Genomic DNA, 13,460 nt, shown 5'->3' with positions numbered 1-13,460 from the left:
TCATCAAAGTTAACGAAGTGCTTTATGAATTATGCAAATCACTTTGAGAGTTTAATTGTGGGTAAGGAGTGCCAATGTTCCTTCCTTAAGACCCCCTCTTAATTTGGTTAGGTTTACATCATTTTCCTCATTGGTATAGTTTCTACACCATACAACATTGGTGTCCTTGAACTCTCTCCACAACAAATCTCAATAAGAACCTCAGTCTTCTTAAAGAGCCTCTTATTTATCTTTCTCCAATGCCTACACTGAAAATAGAGTGGTTTGATGAAATTTTATAAATCCAAAAGAACAATATGGTTAACATTAAAAGCATATTAACTCTTTCCCACCTTACACATGATTAAGCACAATCAGAAACAGGATTTAATTTGATTACCTGTGTCTTACATCATACATCTCATTCCGAAATTCAGAAACTATTATCTGTGGCCGTGAGGTCCCTGGTGGATAAAACCTTTTCATCAGTGCCTGAAGTACTCTTTCATCAGCATGGTTATGGCAACAATAGGCTTGGAGAAGTCCTTTTAAACAGGATTCAATAGCCAAAGCATGCTCAGGGTCCCGAAGACGAATACAAGCTCCTGAAAGTGAGAAATCAAAGAGGGGCTCAAGATACTTATTTTGCAATATTAATATAATTCTTATTATAATAATTTATAAATGATGATATTTTCATATAAGGCTGCTTAAATGATATTACAGATCTTATTTTATCTCAATTGGAAATACCCACATACCCACTGGATACCCTGGAGAGGAAACACAGCAAATTCTACAAACAAAATTATCCCACGCTAATGTATGTCAGCAGTGGCTTTTCTATGTTTAAACTTCTGTAACCCCCACTGGTGTTTCGAAATCAATCCTCTATTATTTTTCTATAAAACTGCTTAATATTTAGATTTCATGGAGGAAAAAAGCCTCATCCACTGAAATGAATGCTGGTATATAGGTACATATTTAAATGAAGAGACATTACTGCCATAGTTAAATGCAATAGTTTAGTATTAAAATGTATTTAAATTTATAGCATCATTTTTACATAATGATATGCAGAATTAGAGATAACTCCCAGGAGAGCTTAATTTAAAAAAATTCAAATATTAGGCATATATGAAGATAGTTAAACACAGATTTCAAAATTGAAAGAGGATTTAGAAATCATGCTGTCCAGCTTAAATAGAAAACTAAGAAAGATTAAGTCTTTATAAAGGCTACATAAAATTCAGATGAGTGTTCTTTTCACTATACCTTTATGCCACTGGATTATCTCATTAATCAATTGCATTCCAAATTATTCATTATTCAATTAATGAGAATCATTAATTGAATACATGATTCATTAATCAATTACATCCAAATTATTCATTCACTTATTCATTTGGGGAAAAGAAAAAAAAAAGCAGATTATTAAATTCTAAAATTCCTTTTCCAAAGTTCTTTTTCAAAAGAATGTTTTATGCTTTACAGGTACAATAGGGAAGCTACAAAATTTAAAGTGATTTTATTATTATAAAAACTAGTATAATTAAAGTACACATAAAAATAAACACCTAGCCTGTAGTCCTAACAGCTTGGGAGGCTGAGGCAGGAGGTTCGAGAGTTCAAAGCCAGCCTCAGCAAAAACGAGGCACTAAGCAACTCAGTGAGACCCTGTCTCTAAATAAAATATAAAATAAGGTTGGGGATGTGATTTAGTGGTCAAGTGCCCCTGAGTTTGATCCCCAGTACTCAATAAAACCTATATACCTAGATTCAATAGACATCTTTGTGAAGACAGAAACCTAACTCCTAATGTTTATTATATACTCACTAAATTATGACAAATACCTAAAGGGCCTATAGGTTTATGGGTGAAGTGTCCCCGTCTGTAAGCTTCATCAATTGCCTCCAAAAGAGCTGGAACATGAGAGCCAAATCTTTTCAGTCTATCAGTTTTACTATCTTTCAGTTCTTTCAGTTGCCTCTGATTATAGGTCAGTGCATGCTTCACATCAAGTTCTTCTCCCCTAAAAAAATAATAGAAAGAACAGAAGAGATATGTGACAGTTACACAGAAACAGTCATTGGTATGCCCATCATACCTGCATACCACTGAATGACCCAGCTACCCTAAAAACTAAAAGCAAAGTTTTTTATTTGAAAATAAACTATACTACAAGTCCTCAAAACTTACTATGAAGAAAATGTTGCAAAAGTAATGAACCAGCAATCTGAGAAACTGTCCAAATGTACAAGTTTAATAAGTCTTGGAAAAGTTATTTTAAAAGATACCTTATTTGTAGAAGAAACAAATAAACAAAAACAGGATTTCTTTTCAAATACAGAGCAAAACTATATGAAAATTCAAGTAGTTGAAAAAAAATATTTTAAGGAAGTTGTAACTTACTTAATTCTGGTATATTCTTCTTTGTCCTTTTCTATGGCTTGTTGAAACTGTTCAATCTCTTGATTGATTGAATTTTCCTGGTCCTGTAAGGTCTTCACTCTCTCTTTTAACCAACATATTTTTTTTTGTCTTTCCAACCTCTCAGGTTCCAAAGACTGATCAGTGCTAAGAGTAAAGAAAGAAAAGTGAAAAATGTTAAATAACATTTAAGACTGATCAGTGCTAAGAGTAAAGAAAGAAAAGTGAAAAATGTTAAATAACATTTAAAACTCATAAGCCCAATAGTTACACTAACAATACAGAAAATATAATACTCCAACTACACCTAAATTACTTTGTCATAAAATGAAGTATTCATGAAAACTGCAAAATAACTCTTACCTTTTTTTTAGTTCTTCAATTCTTTTACATAGCTGCTCATCATCTTTCTTTAGTGCTTTATATTCATTTAAGGAACGGTTATATAAAACCTAACAACAACAAAAAAAAACTAGACATTCTTCAGCAAAATGAAAAAACAAGTATCTCATTCAAGTCCACTTTTGTCAAAGTTTAAAATGAAAGCTTATACATTTTTAAAAAAGCATACATAACCATTTGAAATAATTACATTTTTAAAGCATAGAAACGACACAAATTTTAATTCCAATATCTAGCCCTTTTTAAAACATGATTTTAAAAAAAAGGGGGTAACAATCATTATATTCACTATGCAGCTTTACTATTCCAGCTTGGAACGATTCTCTCACCTCAGCTTCATTATAGGCCCTTTTCTTAGCAGTGACATCTGCTTTCAATGCCATACATTCTGGTGCTCGTGCATTTGTCTCCTGACTAATCTTTTCTAGTTTATCTTGAATATCCTTGTATTTTTTCTCTGCTTCATTAAGTCTGCCCTTTAAAAAAAAAAAAATTTAAGTACATTTTATTTTTTATCAATAAAGAGAGAAAAAATTCAAAAAGTTATATAGTTCACATCCCCAAAATAAATTTAACTTCACAAGAGACTAGGTAAACAAATATAATTGTATAAAATACTAAAATGTAACAATTTTAATCAAGTTATCCAACAAATATGCTAACCATCTGGGGATATGAATATAAAACAATTGTCTTCAAATAAAACAACTCATGAAAAACAGCTTAAAATGGAATCCTCTAGACTACAAAGGACAAGATATGACCAAATCTGCACATCAGATCATTCTGAAAGCATGTGGAAAGCATAGTGGAATTAAAAAAAATAATAAAGGTTTCAGTAAAAAGTTAATATTGCAGAACAAGAATCTTAAGGGACCAAAATGAGATATTGACAATAGGGATGGACTAGAGAGGAAAAACTGGTGAACTATTTACATAGATGTTAAGGAATCTTTTCTATCAAAAGGCAGACTTTAGATGTTATGGGCACACTTCCCTACCTTAGGTTGTACGGGCCATCGGGTCTCTGTCACAACTACTAAACTCTGTCATTGTAACATGAAACCACTCAAGAAAAATATTCTGAAACATTATTTTATAATAAAAATTCAAAATAAGATTTAGGTGTTACATGAATTAAACATAATTCATGATATGAACATTCATTCATATCATTTTAAATTAGGTTCTAAACAAAAAGTTTAAAGTCTGCTTTAGACGCTTTTTTTGGTACGAAGATTAAATTCAGAGGCACTTAACTACTGAGCCACATTCCCAGTCCTTTTTCTTTTAATTTTGAGACAGGGTCTTGCTAAATTGCTTAAGGCTTCCTAAGTTACTGAGGCTTGTCTCAAACTTGCAATCCTCTTACCTCAGTCTCCCAAGTCACTGATATTATAGGCATGTGCCATCACATCCAGTCATTAGACACTGCAAAAACCTTTGATTCAAAACTCATTCTACAAGCGAAAATAAAGTGTATACTTTGTGAAAGGCTCTGCATAAAAGCTGGGAAAGATATAGATAAAATGAGACAGTCCTTACCCTTCAAAAATTTGCCATTTACTACACAGAGTGCCAAAATGCTTAAGGGAAGAAGATTTACAGAAGTAATCATCATCATGAGAAAAAGAGGTAAGCATCTATTTCTTGGACTGGGTTCCATGGTTACATTGAGAGATGTCTAAGGAGAAAAATACTGACAGAAAAAAATCTCAGAATACTCTATCAGAAAATCTGAAGTGAGAGAAGTGGGAATGGTAGAACTTCCATTTATTACCTGAAGAGGGTGTAAGAAACTCATCCCAGAGATCACTAAGTAAACGTACTATTTTCACCATTTCTATTGTTTTTATGTGCTCAATTATTACCTTTGATGGATTAATGCCATAACCCTTAAAATGAAAGTCAAGTATGGCAGCACGCATTTGTAATCCCAGCAACTTGGAAGCTGAGGCAGGAGGTTTGCAAGTTTGTGGCCAGACTTGGCCATTCAGTGAGTATCCATTTCAAAATAAAAATAAAAAGGACTGGGGATACTGCTCAGTGGTGGAGCACTTCTAGGTTCAATCCCCAGTACTGCAAAGAATGAAAAAAATCAAAATTTAAAAAACCCTTAAAATGAATATATATTGAAGATTATATCCCATATTACACAACCAAGAAGGGGGGCCAAAACTTCCAAAACAAAGTACAAGAAAATACTACAACATACATAATCTACCCTGGCACAGTGAGTGTATGGGGAGGGAGCATCCTATCAAGAAAGAAGCCAGGAGTTCTAGAATGAGTGTGAGGAGCTCCACAGTAGTGGCTGCGCAACCTTCTGAATGCACTGAAGTCCACTCAACTAGACCCCCAAAATGGGGAAATTGTGTAGAATATGGACTATGCCTCAAAACTGTTCAAAAAAGAAAGAAAAGGCAGTACAAAGACTGGATCTGCTAGACAGCAAAAAATGTCCATATAGAAACCCCCCACAGAAATGACTGCCTTTACTTATGGTTCAACCAACTTCTACCTCTAGGCACACAGGAATATGTCTGTGATTTTTTTGGACTTTTAGACAGAATACTTTTTACATGAGCTTTCAAAGTTCAGGTTAAAATTAATCTAGCCTAATAAGTTATCTAACTTTGTTCTACCTATATGAAATCCTGACAGGAAATCTGGGTTCTGGGATCTAAAACTCAGTTCCCTTAAAGTTCCATTTGCAATCTCTGGGCATTGTTTTCAGTTCTCAATTCTTATACTTCTTGAACTAGCTTGGATGCTACTCTGTCATATTGGCACCTCTCAATTTCTCAGTTCTTTTGTGTTTCAACTCCTTAAAATGAACCCAAGAGTGAAAGCTTAACATTCTAATACCTCTCTGTCATGTCCACATGCCTGAAAGATATGCAACCCTAGCCTCAAATAGGCCTACATAGACAAACACAGTTTTGTTCTTTTTTTTTTTTTTTCAAAAGATGGTTGCCACAATAGTCCAAAAAGTGTAGATCTACTTCACCTGATCAATAAATTCAAATATAGATAAAATATAAATTCAAACTGCCACTTTTGTAGGCCATAAGTAGTCTAATATCAGCAATTTCATAGGATTTAACTTACTACATCTGTATAAAAAGATATCATACCAACCTGTTGCTCTTCCATTTTCCTATCAAGTCTAGCAGCACGATCTTCTCCAATTTTGATATTATCTCTGATAGCATTTAATTGTTTTTCAATTTCGTTGACCTAAAAAGAAATTATACAGCAAATCATTAAGACACCAAAATGCTCCTTATGTTACAAATACATGTGAGTAAGTAATTAGGTGAAAATTACCACTGCCCAAGCCATTTCATGTTTCAAATATTCTAAGTTAGTCTTCATTGTACTTAAGCCAGCAATACTCTGAAAGCGTTCTTCTTTCTCCAAACACTGGCGCTTTAGCTCAGTAAGCCGCTTAAAATGGGGGGGAAAAAAGGATATATTTCTTAACAACATTAAAAAATTTTACAAATTTATTTCTTTTGAAAACAATGCCTATACAAGTATCACATAAAGGTTTGTTAGAAAATGACAGAAGTGAAAATAAATGTATTTTTGGTTCTTTGGTAAACTTTTGCTAGGTGCAATAGCTTTGCTAATTTCTGCACTAAAAATTGGGCAAAATAATCTTCAGATGAAGAACATGGGAATTAAAGGTCAAAAGTACACAAGTAGAGCCAAGTGCCAAAACTCACTTTCCCATTTTCTTTCTTTATTCCACATCTGAAAGATAGGCTGATTTGTCCTTAAAATATAATCAGGACCCATTCCAAAGATAACTGAAGGACCAGAAGAAATTCATTCCTCAAATTCAAACAAGTTTTATTTTTCATATTCAAGTTCTCTTAATAAGTAACAAACAAAATCACCAAATATCAAGTATCATGTCATCAGAACAGCCTGTGAAGGGCTTCTAGACTTCATATTCTGCACACCTGATAGTGTTTCCTCTTCACTCATGCTTTCCATATCCCATAAGAGCCTTAACACTGTAGACCTTACTTTCCCCCCTATCCAATTCACTTCCCCTCTCTCTAGGATTCTTTTAATCCATATCACTCTCTTCAGATCTCATACACAACTGCCACTCCGCTCCCTCACTCATTCTCCCCATCTCTAGTCTCAGAGAATATAAAAGCCAGACAGAAACTCCCTCCCATTTCCAACAACCTTAGCTATTAATGTAAAGTAGTCATATCTACTTCCTATGGCAAAAGACGGGGATCTCATTATATCTAAATCCAGTCTCTATCCCTACGTAGACTGGACTGTATCCCTTTCGACTCTCAGAGGTCTAAATCCACTGACTTTGAATTCTATCTTTTCATTCTGCTTTCCACCTCACCCTCTTCACTGGCTCCTTTCCATTATCATGCTTTCAGCTCTAGGTACTTAATTTCTAAGAAACAAAGAAAACCACCACTACCCATCCTTGCCACCACCTCCTCCTCTAAAATTCTTCCATTTCAACTGAGTTTCATCAAAATTATCTCCATCTTTTCCATTTCCTCACATCTTCCAGCTCCCCAAGTCTGGAACCTGTTCTCCCTCTAGTAATGAAACCCTTCTTGCCATAGTCATCTATGAAGATTATGCCACTGGATACAGTTCATGTTTGTCAATACTTGTAGTATCCGACCACACATTGTACAGTTGTGATTAATTCCATCTCAATTCTCTCTTCCCTTGGCTGAGAACTGATTCTGCCTTTCTTCTCCCTTAGATCATATACTGAAGACTGCCAAATGGTTATCAAGGCCACTTGATTTCTGTATTCTTAACTCAATGTACAACTTTATATTTAACAATTTCATTTGGATGTCATATAAGCACTTCAAAATTAATGCATTCAAAATTTTATTATCTTAGAAACAAAACAAAAAAGAAAAAAGAACAGAAAACCAGCTTCTTTCTAAGTTTCCTAACTCAATATACTCTACTGCTGAGGTGATTAATCTAGAGGTCAGTCATTCCTGATGCCTCCTGTCTCATCTTTGCCCCTCTATGCCCAACACATCTACCCAAATCATTTCAAAGCTCTTCTCTCCCTTACTAATGCCACCCTCCTCTCTATGAACAATGATACTTTCTTTTTTGATCTCCCTACATCTGTTCTTTCCTTAGAGGAACTCACTCTCTTCTACAGAATAATCTAGAAAAGATTTAATCAAGTCATCCACTTTCATGTCTCCATTACCTGTAAGTTTTACAAGGCCCTGCATAATCTTGACCTCTTATCTGTAACTCCAGTGTTCTTCATTCTAGTCATTCTATAATTTTTCCAGTTTTTCAAAAGCATCACAGGCTTTCTGGTACAGCATGCTATTTCTTAAAACACCCTTTCTTACTCTCACCATATTTTTGCCTGTTATTATTCATTCTGCAGTCCTCATTTTATATATCGCTTCCTCAATAACTCCTCCCTGTTGCTACCTTCGCCCTCTGACAGCACCCTTCTAAGTGCTTCTGTACAAGTCTATAACTCCTTTGGCAGAGCTCACCTTAATCACATCATTTACTGTATTTCCTACTGAATGGTTAAGCTTAGGACCCCCAAAACACTGATATTAATTTTGTAACTATATGCCAATGGTCAAAGCACAATGCTAATAGGCACATGATATGAATATATATTTGCTGATAGAATCATTTCTAGTTTCCAACCTTCACATACTATTTCTTGAGGATTTAACTATTCAAATCTAGAGTTTGAGAATAAGGGGCATTTACTCAATTAGAAAAACATTTCTTATTAATATTATGAAGGAGGAATTCTGCTACAAGATAAAGGAAAGAAATATTTTTTACTGTTGAAGACAAAATATACCATGAAGAAAGTGGGTCTTTAAACATAAGTGTCTCAAGAAACAAATTTCTTCAGTGTACTGATTTATAACTTTTTACAATAATAAATGTAACATATCCTGTGTGCTTTTTAAAAACATGCAAATATTTCCTTTCCCCAATAAAACATATTCCAGGAGAATGTGCTATATGGGTTATAGTATATCCTGGCACACCATATAATCAAAGTGTGAAAGAATAATGTTGGGAAAAGTAAACTTAGTTTCTTAGTTTTCACTTAATGAACCATACAATAACAATTATGAACCTAAGTTAAAATATGCATTTCTCAAAAATTTTTGCAAGTAAAAAGGTCAGTGTAATATCTGATAACTAACTTAAGTCAGTCATTAGTACAATTCTGTCTCAAAAGTTCAAGCTAAAAAGCTGCTGAAACCTCAACCAGTTTTTAAAACTAAATAAAAGAACAAGATAAGGAATCAGGTAAAATTGATAGGATTTAATGTAGTGGCTAAATAGCTAAAATGTTTAAATCTTATGACTTTGAGGTATCTTATTATTAGATAGAAGTGTATTCAGGAATATAAAGAAAGTATAAGAACAAAATATAGCAGATGTAAAAACAAACCAAAGTCATGGTTGACAGAAATGCTGTGGTTTGGATATAAGGTACCCCCCAAAAACTCCTGTGCTAACTCAGGAGATGAAATGATTAGCTTTATGAGCACTATAACATGATCAGCAGGTTAAATTCACTTGATGGATTAATAATTTTAATGAATTACTGAGCTTAAGTACAGGTATGAGGGGGTTGTAGCTGGAGGAAATAGATCACTAGATGTGTGCTTTGGGGATTATATATTTTGTCCCTGCTTCTTCCCACTCATCTGCTTCCTAGCTGTCATAAGGTGAGCAGCTTTCCCCTGCCACGCCCTTCCGCATAATGTTCTGCCTCACCTCAGGACCAGAGTGATGGAGTCTGCTAACCATGAACTGAAACTGTGAGACAAGATACTTTTTTCTCTTCTAAGTTGTTCTTGTTAGGTATTTTGGTCACAGTGATGAAAAGCTAACATAAGGAGTACATTAGCACTCTTCATGGATGCCAAGTTGGAGAGTACTTATGTGACATCTATACCAAGTTATCAGTTGCTTAAAGAATGTTAACTTTATAATAATACAATGATCATTTACCCATGTAATTATAAATTAATATTATTTAATATCAGTTTGAAACTTTTACTTACTAGCCCAGCACAATAAGTGTTAGTTTTCAGACTATTTGTAGTGGGAGTTAGGGATACTTTATTATGAAACTAATCGGTCATGTATTAAAGGATAAGAAAGCAAGAGTATCATGCTCTCTTGTTTATGGTCTAACAGCAGAAGACAGGTACAAACTCATTATTACAAAACAAAAAGTAAAGGCTACTAAATATCCTTCACATAAAAACCACACATCCCAGGCTGGGGATATAGCTCAGTTCGTAGAGTCTGTCAAGCACAAGGTCCTCAAAAGATTTACACTGACTATTTACAAACCTCTTCTCCTTGATTTATCTGTTCCTTTGTTCTTTCTTTAGTTTCCATAATGTATGAATAATCTTCTTTCATTTGTTCAAGTTGGGTTGCTTTCATGAAGAACTTTATCAAAAAAAAAAGAAAAACATAATTGGGAGTTTATAAACTTCCATAGAAAAATGTGAAAAATACAAAGAGGAATTTTGTCCATGAAATTTTAGACCAATTATGCAAAAAGATATTTAAAACACAGAACATACACATAAACACAAAAATTTCATACTTGAATTTACTAAACCTGCTATAAATTTATATCTGTACATTCATTTACAAAAGTTCTTAAAATCCCATGGGGGAAACATTTTTAGGTATGATAATAAAATTTTGAAAGCTGATTTTCACCAACTGTTCCATTTTTAATGCCCAAAAAATGGAAGAAAATATTCATATCTTTGATCTTAGTTCATCTTAAATTTTTAGACTATAAAAAAACTAATTCATTCAAAAGACTACAGTAAATTTTAATAATAGTTGATTGTTGGCTTTTTAAGTTTTAATAATTTAAAGCTTACAAGTTATTATGTATATATGGCCAATTGTTGCCTTGTATTTTCTTAAAGATTAGTTTCAGAAAATAAAATCTACCTTTTCAGAATAAAAAACAAATGATAAAAGGACTTACCAAGAATATTATAATTATACCTCATTTAATAATTTTATAATCTAATCCTACAATATTACTTTAAAAGTGGCTTTGAGGAAAAAGAATCTCAGTGTTTATTATATTAACAATAATAATGCTTGGCATATAACTGGGGTTAAGTTTGTATTTACTTTGGTAACTCTTACTTTGTATTTGTCTCCCTCATTTTTAGACTGCAAGAACTGCTTACTCATCTCTTGTGTTAAAATAGAGACTGGGTTATCCACCTAAAACAAACAAAAAGCAAAAGTTCATTTTTAAAAATTTCATTTTGATGCCTTAAAAATAAACTGAAATATACATTATAATTGAACCAGGGTGTCACCAGGATGGCTAATGATTACACAAATGGTATGAATTTATATCATGTACAACCACAGAAATGAAATGATGTACGCCATTTGTGTACAATGAATCTAAATGCAGTCTGTAAAAAATTAAAAAATAAATAAATAATTTTAAAAAATACCTGCCAAAGGTTATAGCATCAGGGTAAAAATACAAAGAAAATGTCACAGATGTTTTAACACATGGAAAAATATTTCAGAATTTCATAATACAAAAAAAAAAAAGTCAACATTTTTCCATATTAAAAGGATACAAGCTCAAGAACTTTCTGAGGTTCTGGTATTAGAATGTTTCTACTTTCATCTTTTTTTTAATAGATGAGCTCTCCTATGTCCCTGGGATCACAGCTGTCATGTAGGTGGATGGCTCAATTTCTCAGTCATATACTTCAAGTGATCAAGAGCCCAAGTGGTTGACCAACCAGATAGCAGAACATTACTACAACAACACAAAGCTGTTCTAGATAGCATTGTGTAAACCAAACTGGGAAAGAGACACAAACTACTCATTGTTCTTTCTCTTTGCTGAGCGTTTTGGCAATCTCAATCTTGGGATAGAACACAAAGGATAAAGCATTAGAATGAAACAGTGAGGCCTGAATTCCAATCCAGGCTCTATCAGTAATCACATCTAGAAAACCTGAAGTACAAATTTATTTTCCCTGGCTCCCAGTTTCTGACCTGCAAACAAAGGGTCTGAAGTAGATGATCTCCAAGGACAATTTCGGTGCTAATATAGTACCATGCATGTCCCATTTTCAAGTAGTTCAGCTAAAGTATCTCAGCCAAAAAGGAGTCAATCCTTATTTCCTACAGGCATGACCAATAACTTCAAAATACATACAAAACTTTTGTTCTTTCTAGAATAACGAGTTTTTTCCCTCAAAAATTTAGCAACTGAGTACAGAGAACAAATAAGCAATTTTGTCTATAGTAGAAAGCAAAGAAATTTTATAGTCTTATAATTTTTAAATAAATTTTAGCATATACCAATTTGGATTAGATGCTCCTTACTGCTCTACCAAACTAAGGTGTTGTACACTTAAAAAATCATGTTGAATTGATAACTTTTAAAGAATTTCACTAACAACAGTTATAGTACATACTTTTCCTCTGTTCATATCACTCTTTTTTTTTGCAGTGCTGGGGATTGAATCCAGGGCCTTGTGCTTGCGAGGCAAGCACTCTACCAACTAAGCTATCTCCCCAGCCCTTCATATCACTCTTATAAGAACATTTTAATTATCTATATACCACAAGTGAAACCACACCAAAAATAACTACTTGCATTAATTCAAAACACAAATTTAGCAATTACCTGGATATTAAAATGATCCAGAATTGCAATTAGTTCTTCTTTCCTTGTGGAAACCACAGCACCTAATTATGAGAAACATAAAATGATCATACTGCTTCTAGGGCAATAATGCAGGAAAAAAAAAGTACAACCATCTATTAAACATAACTATTAATGACCTTTCAATGTATCATTAAGAAAAGTATCATTCAATACGTATAAGTCTAAGTGAACTGGGATGAAAGCCTAGTTATGGCACAAGAACACAGAAGAGGAAAATGTGTCCGTGTGCAATGACAGCATCTATCCTTTTCCAGTAGCTAAACATCTTACTCTGTTCTTCTTTTCTCATCTTACTCTATTTTCTTTTCAACAACTTTAACCTCTCATCTCTTCCTTTATGTCCCTTTTTACCTTCTATTAACTCTTTCCATAAGCTATAGAAACGATTGGAATGAAAGGAGATCTGTAGTTGAGAACAAAATGGCACATTCTGTTTCAAACTGCCTATTTTTTCTAAGCATGGTCTTGCCACTAGAATGTCCTGTGATAAAATAACTGTGTAATATATGCGTGTACCTGTATGTGTGCATGTATACATACATAAAAATCAACCACATTATAAGGTTTCAAGAGACTGGAAAGAAGTGTCCTTTCAATGAATTGTATTTACTAATATCATATGAAATGAAAAAATAAATAAATAAATAAATAAACAGAAACCAAACCTGTTTCACTTTTTAGTTTATAGGATCGACTTCCATCCATGCTGATGTGCTGTTGCACAACTATGGAGTCACCATACACATTTGCTCTATAGGCGTCATCTCCTCTGTTCCTTAATGTTATTGTGATATCTGCTGAGCTACAAAAATGAGGTGAAGATAAGTCACATAAAGATACAGTTCAATTATAATACCAGGATACCAGATTTTCAAA

General features: G+C 33.4%; 1 protein-coding gene across 2 annotated transcripts in view; it reads right to left on the bottom strand.

Moving 5' to 3' along the window:
• Positions 1-13,460, bottom strand: part of SMC6 (structural maintenance of chromosomes 6) — a 68,269-nt gene that overhangs the window by 37,212 nt on the left and 17,597 nt on the right. The window contains exons 5-15 of one of the 2 annotated variants that reach the window (XM_079111133.1): positions 13,250-13,386; positions 12,543-12,604; positions 11,024-11,104; positions 10,196-10,297; positions 6,143-6,262; positions 5,954-6,052; positions 3,142-3,288; positions 2,774-2,862; positions 2,393-2,557; positions 1,834-2,012; positions 380-584 (exon numbers count right to left, since the gene is read on the bottom strand). In XM_079111133.1, coding sequence (XP_078967259.1) covers positions 380-584; positions 1,834-2,012; positions 2,393-2,557; positions 2,774-2,862; positions 3,142-3,288; positions 5,954-6,052; positions 6,143-6,262; positions 10,196-10,297; positions 11,024-11,104; positions 12,543-12,604; positions 13,250-13,386 — 1,386 coding nt within the window. The remainder of the gene's footprint in view (positions 1-379; positions 585-1,833; positions 2,013-2,392; positions 2,558-2,773; positions 2,863-3,141; positions 3,289-5,953; positions 6,053-6,142; positions 6,263-10,195; positions 10,298-11,023; positions 11,105-12,542; positions 12,605-13,249; positions 13,387-13,460) is intronic. The other variant, XM_079111132.1, reaches the window with a different exon arrangement.

The sequence above is a fragment of the Sciurus vulgaris genome (genome assembly GCF_902686455.1).
Source record: "Sciurus vulgaris genome assembly, chromosome: 14".
NCBI lineage: Eukaryota > Metazoa > Chordata > Mammalia > Rodentia > Sciuridae > Sciurus > Sciurus vulgaris.
The sequence above is the reverse complement of the archived record's forward strand: the minus strand, read 5'-3'. Positions and strand labels throughout refer to the sequence as shown.